This window comes from Paramisgurnus dabryanus, chromosome 1 (assembly GCF_030506205.2).
Source record: "Paramisgurnus dabryanus chromosome 1, PD_genome_1.1, whole genome shotgun sequence".
NCBI lineage: Eukaryota > Metazoa > Chordata > Actinopteri > Cypriniformes > Cobitidae > Paramisgurnus > Paramisgurnus dabryanus.
Window position 1 is genome coordinate 35,261,702 of NC_133337.1, and position 10,389 is coordinate 35,272,090.

The following is a 10,389-nucleotide window of genomic DNA, read 5'->3' on the forward strand; positions in this document are numbered from 1 at the left end:
CAGGGAGATACGCTGGGCTCTTAGCTTTGGGCGTACAGGTGAGCATACAGGGAGGTACACTGGGCTCTTAGCCTTGGGCGTACAGGTGAGCATACAGGGAGGTACACTGGGCTCTTGGGTCGGGCATCTGAAAGCACTCAGACATATAATCATACACAGAGACAGCACGTATGCTTTTTCTACACAGCAGCCAGTTCAAGCTTTTCTTCCTTCGATACTCCACACAATATTCACAGCAAATTCTTACTTCATACAGTTGCCACGCCACCACCAGGTGGGGGAAGGGATTATGAGTCACAGTCGTGTGTATATATATATATATATATATATATATATATATACACACATATATATATACATATATATACACATATATATATATACATATATATATATACATATATACATATATACATATATACATATATACACATATATATACACAATGGCCACCCACCGTCACCAGTTCACTTCGCCTGATACAGGGCTTCCTCGTCGACCTAGGGAGTGATCGCTGACAACATTGGCACAGCACAACACTGCAATTCTTCAGTGTACACACGTCAAAAAGACTCACCCACTGCACTCCACACACTCTCGGTGAATTAGGGTCAGAATCACCATGTTGGGCCGGGAAATAGTCCTGAATAGTTGAACAAGTCGGTGCGGAGGATGACCATGTGAGGACGTCAAGACCACGACCTTTAAACACACTCCTTCCTCTTCTCGGCCAGTTCCGGCTCACCCACCAATCCTTTTCACGGGTGGGGCCGCTCACACAAGTTTCATTGACACTTAATACTTCCCTCTCTCTTCCAGAGGTCTGGTGTATACAAGGTCGATAGTACAACAACTTCTCCGTTCCTTCCTCTTCTCAATGCGCTTCCGGTGACTTCTCAATGTACACACTCTCTTCAAGGTAAATAGTATATGTCAACACGATTACTTCCAAAGGAATACTTTACTACTTAACTTCGTGTTTTCTTCAGCCCAATCCTCTGTTTTGACTTCGCCCAGTCTGCAATATCCACACCAATACGTCTCTCCAAACACACCGATCACTCCGTCTCACCCACAGCATTTGCCGGAATAAACTTCACCCTACTCTCGGGTCTTCAGCCCCGTACTCTCTTCGCTTCGCTTCTTTGTGAACGGCGGATCAACGTGGCTTTCTGACTCCTTTGAAGGTTATGTTTCATCTGCCATTGGCTTCACTCACAGCTACGGCTTCTGGCTTTTAGCTTTCGTTCACCCGTTCCCCTTTTACCGCATCCCTGTGGCCGCCCAGCACGAGCTGCGGAACAGGACCGCACGAAAAACAACTCCCTTTCCCGGTTTCTTGATGCCCTATTTATATGCCTCCTCTTCTCAGTAATGTCCAATCACCAATCGCCACGTTCGCTTTGCACACCTGTTCGTAATAATCCCCAAATTTGTTTGCCTGGAGTTGCCGGAACTGGCTGGGTGTTTCATGGACAATGGTCCGGGTGGAACTATTTCCGCCATTTTAGGTTCCGCTGCATTAAGTCACTCCGTGACATCAGCATGTGTCAAAGCTATTATCATAACAAGTTTAATCATGGCTGTCAGTTTAGGGACATTTGCAGTGAATGATTTGTAAAGGTGTTGATGTAAATTAATCTAAATTGGGTTACCTTCTTTGGCATTAAAAATCAATAGATTGATTGGGATAAAATTACAAAAGTAAATGTAATGAAATTTAATGTACAACATTTACATGGGCGCCAATCTCTGTTGTCAACAATTATTCACACAGGAGCGGTTTCCGGGACAGGGCCTAACCTAGTCCCAGACTAAAATGCATGTTTGAGCTGCATTCATTTAGAAACAACTTGCACCCAGTATTGTTTTTGTAAGGCATGTTTGTAAAAAACTACTTCAATATCCTAATATTACTGAGGCCTAGTTCTGGATTAATCTGAACCCTGTCTGGGAAACTGCCCCATAGAGTATATTAAGTTGTACATTTTAAAACTTAAGTCGAAGCCAAAAATGTAAAGCTATGGTTTGAGACACATAGTAGAAGTGTAAACTATGTGTTTAGTGTAAAGCAGTGTTAAATTGCTCCCCAGGTCTCCCTAAATTTCTGTCACAAAAAGGGATACAGATTTATTGGTCTGTTGCACGGAAGTCACCTCACATCTGACGCGCTGCTTTCACTTCCTGATGCTATTCTGTGGTCTGCTGGACGCATCTCATTAGATGTGTTGGGTGGTGGTGAGAACATCTCATCGATTCAACTGCTGTACGAGACCACCATGATATAAAAGATGAGAGGGAACTTACTTGGACTGCTTTTACTTTTAAAATATTGCATTGTACAGAACTTTGATGAAGACATCAGGGACTTTGTAGTTGGTAACAGTAAATTGTTTGTTCTTACTGACCGTCGACTACATCAGATGAGACACGATCTATCTCTGGAAAAGACTAAGGATTTGGATGACACAGATCCAAACGCAGTTACACTTCTGGTGCCTTTTGAGTCGAACGGCACCCTGATTACATGTGGAACATCAAACGGTGGATACTGTGAAGTTCTTGATCTCAATGTTGTTACAAACAGCATTTACAAAGAAAATTTATCTACTGTACCACAACTGAATGAAAAATCCATAGCATTCATAGTGGACAGCAGTCCCAATGGTGCTTACCTGTTGGTTGGGAAGAAGGACTATATTCAAAATTACCAGTACCATACTATTGTCACTTTGTGGAGCACTTTACATTCTCAACCAGGCACCATATTCTCTACAGTAGGTGAGGATGCCGATGCTTACATTCATACAACAAGAGATGTGGAGTTTATAGACGGGTTTCAGATAATTTTGCTCAAACTCTCGTACCTGTTTCTCAACGCAAAGACTGAATCCGGTTGGCAAGCGTTTGCCCTCAGACTAAATAACGCCAAAGGAAAGAAGAAAGACATTCTGAAGAGCATAACTGGAACAATGTTGGACTGCTGTAGTAATGAATCTCATCCTGTCCTTGTCGCATCAGCTCTTATTTCTTCAGATAAAGCTGTGATCTGGACAGGTGTCTTCAGTGCGCAGGGTGATCCAGAGAACACAGCACTTGCTGTTTACGACCTCAGTAATGTTAATGGTAAAGTGAAAGATTTCTGCTTCACCGGTGAGAGATGTAGGTCTAGTTCACAGGTAAGGGATGGTGTTATTTTTATTATTCAGTATATTTGATATAGCCTATAAAGAAAAGCTGACTTTACATTATTCATTATGGTTAAAAGTTTGAAAAAGTTATAATTTCACTATTTATTAAGTATGAAGTTGAATTTAGTTTTTTGCATTGCAGATAGATCCTAAACATCAGCCAATAGCAGAAGTTTTTAAAAAGTCAATGAGTTCAGTAGCAGCAGTTAGGAGTGAATCCTGGATTGTGCTCTTCATTGGAACCAAAGATGGACAACTAATAAAGGTTTTGCCAAATGATGGATTTTTTTTGTTATACATGCACTGCACTGTATTTAAAACATTCAGTAGAATATAATACGTCAAGGCTTTGATTATGATGCTCTTTGTATTTGTAGGTTGTGTTGGATGAGAGTTTCAGTCCAGGCTGTCCCACAGTGCTGTACAGATCTGATGATGATCAGGAAGTGCTTACCAAGATGCATTTAGATCCAGTAGATAACAGACATATCTACATAGCTCTGAAAAAACAGGTGAGGATTTCAATTAACAAACAAGATATTACAATAATAAGTGCATGTTTACGATTTGATCGTAATTATCAAGTAATAACTCATCAGTCATCACATAAAATAGACAAAATTGGGTTGAAAAGAAAATGCTAATGTTTTCCAATGATAGGCTGTAATCTTGACAAAATGGAAATCTAGTTTTAAAGAGGAAGCAAATATTTTAAAGTGTTGCAGACATTTTCTTCTCATGGTTTTAATATAGATCAGAAGAGTGTCTGTGGTTCAGTGTGTTAAACACAACTCTTTGAGAGACTGCAGAGCTGCGCTGGATCCTCTCTGTGGTTGGTGTGTTGAGACATGCAGGTCTGGATGTTGTTACCACACATATTCCTCTAAGTTTGAATATATTCAACATCTCATTTGTCACAAGTATTCATCATCGGTCTAACTGATATATTTTTACTTGTGTCAAGATGCTCCACCCAGGATGAATGCTTGATCTCCTCATGGATATCCTTCCCAAATAACTATATTCAGAAACCACTGCTGTCTTTTCAGGTGGCAGAGAAATCCTCTAGAGAGGTAGATCATAATCCACTTGATTTGTTCTTTTTAATAGATTACTGTTTACCAATCAGTGTTATCCCTTACACAGATGACTCTACATCTCACCTTGAGTCTGGACAGCACACAAAATCCTGCCGTCTTCTCATGTACATTCACCACAGTGGGTGTGAACCTTTGTAACGGATCTGATCCTGCTATAATTTTTCCAAACTGCTCCTGTGGTTTTTCAGACCAGCTACTGTCTAGCGGAGGTTGGTTCTCTTTCAGTGAAGCTTACTCTGATATTTGTATAAACCTAAATCAGCATGAGTGATGTTTATTTCCATTCCTTTTCTTTGGTGAGTAAGTGTGTGTTAGTTCATATTATACCACCGGTCTGTTGAATGCTGTATTCTGATTGGCTGAGAAATGTTCCGTGGGTATGCATTCATTTCTGATAACCGCAAACCTAACTTGTCAAATGTCTTTAAATAACCAGTGTTTGTGGTAACCATGGTATAAGCGGTATAATTGATGAATTATTTCGAAAATAATGCACACCCAATGTGGTGTGAAGCCCACCTTAGGTGTGCATTATTTTCAAGTAATTCAATGGCCTGTCGTCAATTATTCCTTACTTAACGATATGCAAAATTACAAATCCCACTTTGTTAAAAATGTATCAATCCACCTTTCATTTAGTTAAGTAACTTTGTTTATAGGGATTCATAGGTTTTTGTTAATCTCTTTAGGTTTGGAGGTCTTTGTTGCAGTTACTGTTGAGGATCAGAAGTTCACAGAGACCCTGATGCTGAAGAACTGCTCCAGTATTACAGATAATTCATCAATGGCTTCTTATACAGAGTGAGAAAACAAACTCCAGAAGCATCCTATTATACACTGATTGGTTGAAATATACACTCACCTGAAGGATTATTAGGAACACCATACTAATACTGTGTTTGACCCCCTTCAGAACTCCCTTAATTCTACGTGGCATTGGTTCAACAATTTGGTGAAAGCATTCTTTAGAAATGTTGGCCCATATTGATAGGATAGCATCTTGCAGTTAATCCAGGGCACGAAGCTCATTCCAACACATCCCAAAGATGCTCTATTGGGTTGAGATCTGGTGACTGTGGGGGCCATTTTAGTACAGTGAACTCATTGTGATGTTCAAGAAATCAATTTGAAATGATTCGAGCTTTGTGACATGGTGCCTTATCCTGCTGGAAGTAGCCATCAGAGGATGGATACACTGTAAAAAATACTTTGCTGCCTTGAAATTTTTTGTTGAATCAACTTGGAATTACAAGTCATTTCAACTTACTATTATTTATCTTGACTAGAGATTAGTTGTTATAACTACAGGTGAGTTGTTATAACTTATAAAATTAAGTTGACTTTTCTCAACTATATTTTATAAGTTGTGACAACTCATTTCTGTTGACATGACTTGTAAATCTGAGTTGATTTAACAAAAAATTTTAAGGCAGCAAAGTATTTTTTACAGTGTACATATAGTGGTCATAAAGCGGTGGACATGGTCAGAAAAAATGCTCAGGTAGGCCGTGGCATTTAAACGATGCCCAATTGGCACTAAGGGGCCTAAAGTGTGCCAGGTTGATTAGATAATTGCATTAATGAGAAATTGTACAGGTGTTCCTAATAATCCTTTAGGTGAGTGTATTAGCTACACTCACTCTGCAAAATGTCCAAAAATGAACTGACTCCTTTTGTATCAGAATTATAACAAAATAATTTAAAAACTCTTAAAATGAATGTATTAAAAATAACACAGAGCTGTGTCTTGTTAAGGACAACACACCTTAACTAGACACATATCTGTGTTATTTTTAGAACAACACACTTTGTGTTGTTTTAACTCATCTTTTAACACATCTTAAACACAAAACGAAATGACACATAATGTGTTAAATAGCATAACACAAAACAATGTGTTAGAAATTACAACACATCCTTTCTTTGAGTGCAGAGCAACCTTGCAGGTGCTATGTAAGGACTTTAATTCACTCAATTTAACTTCACACTAATCCTTACTTCACAAGTGACATCAGCAAGTGATTGTTTGCATATAATCTTATATTAAATTGATAATATTTTTTTTCATTAAATAACATTTGTTACATAACAATCAATGATTATGTTGTCTAAGTTAACATCTACTATTTTCTTAGTGCAATCAGATGCTTTGAGCAGATTGGTTAACCACCAACACCTCAGGGCTCAACAAGTGATTATTTAATACCTCATTTAAACAAAATAAAAAACAGAGTAAGCAAGATGAGTAGACCACAGCCCGTAGAATCTGGTCCTGTTAAAATACGAATCGTCCCCTATACAGTACCTACTGTACTTTCAACCATAGAGTCTCATTGTTACACTGAATAAATGCAGGTGTCTGCAGTGCGTCTCAGCTGGATGTCATTGGTCCTCTTCTTTTAAGCGCTGTGATTGGACACATGGATTTGATGAACAGTTCCACACACCGGTAAAACAATAGCCTATATTAAATGTATGAATTTGGGCTTTTTAATTATTACAGTAATTTGATCATGCGAATGGTTAACAAAAATGTCATTTATTATTTTTGGACTAAAATGTCTTCATGCTTTGACTTTTTCTCCACTCTATAGGATGCATGTAAAGATTTACAGACAGACTACAAGGTAAGTGGCAGACTAAATATGTGCTCCACTTAGAGTACACATTATACAAAGTATAGATCCTTTTACTGTTTGTACACAATGATGACGTGGCAGCGTATGCACATGCACTTTGGCAATGGAAGTATGGCAAGAATCAGCAGTGAAGCAACACAGACAGAGAAAGTTATTTTAATTTGACTTTATCAACTTTTTTAACACAGCTACCAGATCCGGTTACTTTTGTAGTGGATAGAAGACGTTAGCAGATGGCCAAATATAAAGTTGCCAGATACATATTATTAGTATATTATTTATATTAGTGCAACCAAACGCAACAACCCAACAATTTGATGCTGGGAAACCGTTTTGATAAACCTTCTGAGTTGCTAAAACGTTAGAACCACCTGGGAACAACAACACTTCTGTCGCAAAAATGCGTGCCGTGCGCAGGCTATTTGACAAAGTGTGCTGTAAAAAAAATATTCAAGGAATATTATTGTTCTTTTTAGATATATCCATCCATTCCTTAAACCCACATGGTTTGTTTACCTCTTTGTGTCCTACAGGAGCCAAAAATTTTGGCTATAGAGCCGAACAGAGTTTCTTTCCATGGCAAAAACAATGTTTTACTAACAGGAAGCAACCTGGAATCTGTCACCAAAATCCGTTTTCAAGAGGATCTGGACTGCATTACAAAAGAGTGAGACTATGTGTGGGCGCGTGTGTGTGTGTGTACCTGGTAATTATCACGTTGTGGGGACCAATTGTCCCCATGAGGAAACAAGCTTTTAAATCAAACAGAATGATGTTTAATGAAAATCTAAGGTAGCAGAAAGTTTTCTGTGATGGTTGGGGTTAGGGAATGGGGTAGGTAAGAGGAATAGAATATACAGTTTGTGCAGTATAAAATGCATTACGTCAAAGGAATGTCCTCACAAAACATGGAAATCAGAACGTGTGTGTGTGTGTACCTTACGTACAATTCATACATACTGCATTAATGTGTCTCTACAGGTTTCCTGTGTTTGATCGTTCGAGTGACCGTCTAAAGTTCAACGTTCCTCCCAGTGAAACTAAAGGAACACTAAAAGTATGCGTTGTTACTGAGGATGACCGTTGTTATGGTAAAAGCATCATTACTTATAATTCCCAGCCCAGCTGCACAGGAATACAACCCAAAGTCACCTGGAGAAGGTACAGTATGAGACCATGAGACACGCGGACAAAATCGCAAAAACATTATTTGGTTATAGAATGGATTCTTAGGTTCTGCCACCTGGTTTACAAGTCTTTTGTTTTTGATTTGTTGACATTTTTATCTATCCATCAGTGGAGGAAGGAAGATTCATGTACAGGGGATCAATATGGAGTTTGTGGAATCGATCATTATCCGTCCTTCCAGTAAAGAGCTCAAATCACAATACAGCACAAACTCCAAGGTACAGTGAAACGTGTGCTTAATACTTTTGTATTTGGCTGTAAGTGACTTTATTCTAATTAAACACATGTAGCCAACCATAGCATTTTGTCTGTCACTATGAGCTGTTTATACTGCCTGACTAACTGTAGATTTAAAATGGCCCATATTCACACATACTTTAGGGGTGTTAGTTTCTATTTTGTAAATGCAGATCTGGGGCTTTTCTATTGCCATGTGAACTTTAGTGATCATATAATTTTTTTTTATAAAATATGTATTGTATTCAAAGCTTTATACTATGTATTTATACTTACACTACATGCTCATACTCTTTATTTCTAAGGATTTATGGTTTTACACCCACCCTTATGATGGCAGTGGTCTCATTAATTTGATGTTGAAAGTTGGTAACGTCACTTTAGACTGTGCCAGTTTGACCCACCAGCCTGATCCAGAGTTCATTGGATTTACAACCACACAGATGGACAATAATGTACTGGTGATTATAAAGGTAAACACTGATTTAAATGATACAGTGACTGCAGAAATTATACGCGTATCTGTGAAAACTAACTCTCTCTCTCTCTTTCTCTCTCTCCTTCTCACTCTCTCGCTCTCTTTCTCTCTCGATCAGAAAAATGCAGATAAGTTGAATCTGAGTATGAATGAGGTGCAGGTGTCTGGTCTACAGGGCGATGATGAATATGAGTGTGTTTTAGTGAAGATTGATTCCAGTGCCATTACATGTACAATTAAAGGAGACCTCCAAACAGTGGACTCTATCACTGTAAGTTTGTCTTTATGGTAGTAGTACAAATAATTTTAAATAGTCTCTCAGTTTAATGGTCTCTTTAGTTTGAAATAAATGTTATTAAGTGTATATGATAATTCTTTCTTTGTATATTTCAGATAAAGGTTGGAAAATCGTTTGTTTTCAGGATGGGACAAAGCAGTACAAAGTCTTTGTTTTGTATCAGACCACCAGATACATCTGGCTAAGCATAAAGGGGCTAAAGTCTGTGATTATTTGGAAAAGCATAATTTTCATGTAAAAACATAAAAGACTAAAATTTTTCCTTAACTTTTTTAAAAGTTTTAAAGGTCACGTACTTTCTGATCCCATTTTTCAAACTCTAGTTAGTGTGTAATGTTGCATGTTGCTATAATAGCATAAATAATACCTGTAAAATGATAAGCTCAAAGTTCACTGCCAGGTGAGATATTTTTTCTTTAACCGAATTCACCTTTCAAAGCCTACAGCGAACGGGCGATTTGGACTACAGCCCTCTACTTCCTGATTTAATGACGTAGAACAGTTTTTTGACTAAACTCCGCCCATAGGAATACGTCAGTCGCCAGCTAAGCTAACGGATAGCTAAGCTGCTTTTGAATCACAACACACTAAATAAGCTACACAATCAGAACTCGATACGTATTTCTGATGGAGGGACTTCATAGAACAAGGAAGACATCAGCCCGTTTTTAGGACAGTGAAAACAGTGGTATATAAAGGGTATGCATTGACGTCACTTTTCCACGTGACCACGCCTGAGCAAGCCCTGTTGAGTGGCAAACGTTCAACAAAATGGCTGGTTTTCACAGCGGCTGCTGCAAAAATGCCAATAAAACTGACGATTGTCAGCTCAAATTAAATTTAGTTGGACTTGATAGCAGAGGTGGACAATACTTAGTTACATTAGTTACATTTTCCAAGCATCTGTGCTTTATTAGGGTATTTTTCTTGTGAAAAAAATTACTTTACTACATTCTAAAGCATAGAATCATACTGTGTATTCTTTAATATTGCATTTTAAAATGTATTTAATACCTAATTACATTAAAATTATGTACTTTACTTAAGTAAAAGTATGTTAATGTACTTAAACATAACATGTAAAACAAAAACTTGTATTTATGAAATGTAATAGGGTTAAACAATTATGATAATATGCTTTGTAATGTTTGTTTTCCAAAGAAAAACACAAATAAAATACAAATATTTGAAAAAATACTTTTAAGTAGAAAGTAAACCCTAGTGATAGTGACCCTAGCAACTTGTCAACCCACCTGTG

The 10,389-nt window shown here is 37.9% G+C and overlaps 1 protein-coding gene across 1 annotated transcript; it reads left to right on the forward strand.

Moving 5' to 3' along the window:
- Positions 1–1,823: 1,823 nt before the first annotated feature.
- Positions 1,824–10,102, forward strand: LOC135775063 (plexin-C1-like). The gene is made up of 15 exons (XM_073816154.1): positions 1,824–3,171; positions 3,338–3,456; positions 3,569–3,703; positions 3,945–4,045; positions 4,156–4,264; positions 4,338–4,500; positions 4,981–5,092; positions 6,647–6,740; positions 6,886–6,918; positions 7,464–7,597; positions 7,912–8,091; positions 8,228–8,336; positions 8,661–8,828; positions 8,952–9,104; positions 9,227–10,102. Exons 1-15 carry the CDS (start codon positions 2,292–2,294, stop codon positions 9,314–9,316), a joined length of 2,580 nt encoding a protein of 859 aa, XP_073672255.1. The 5' UTR covers positions 1,824–2,291; the 3' UTR covers positions 9,317–10,102.
- Positions 10,103–10,389: the final 287 nt, after the last annotated feature.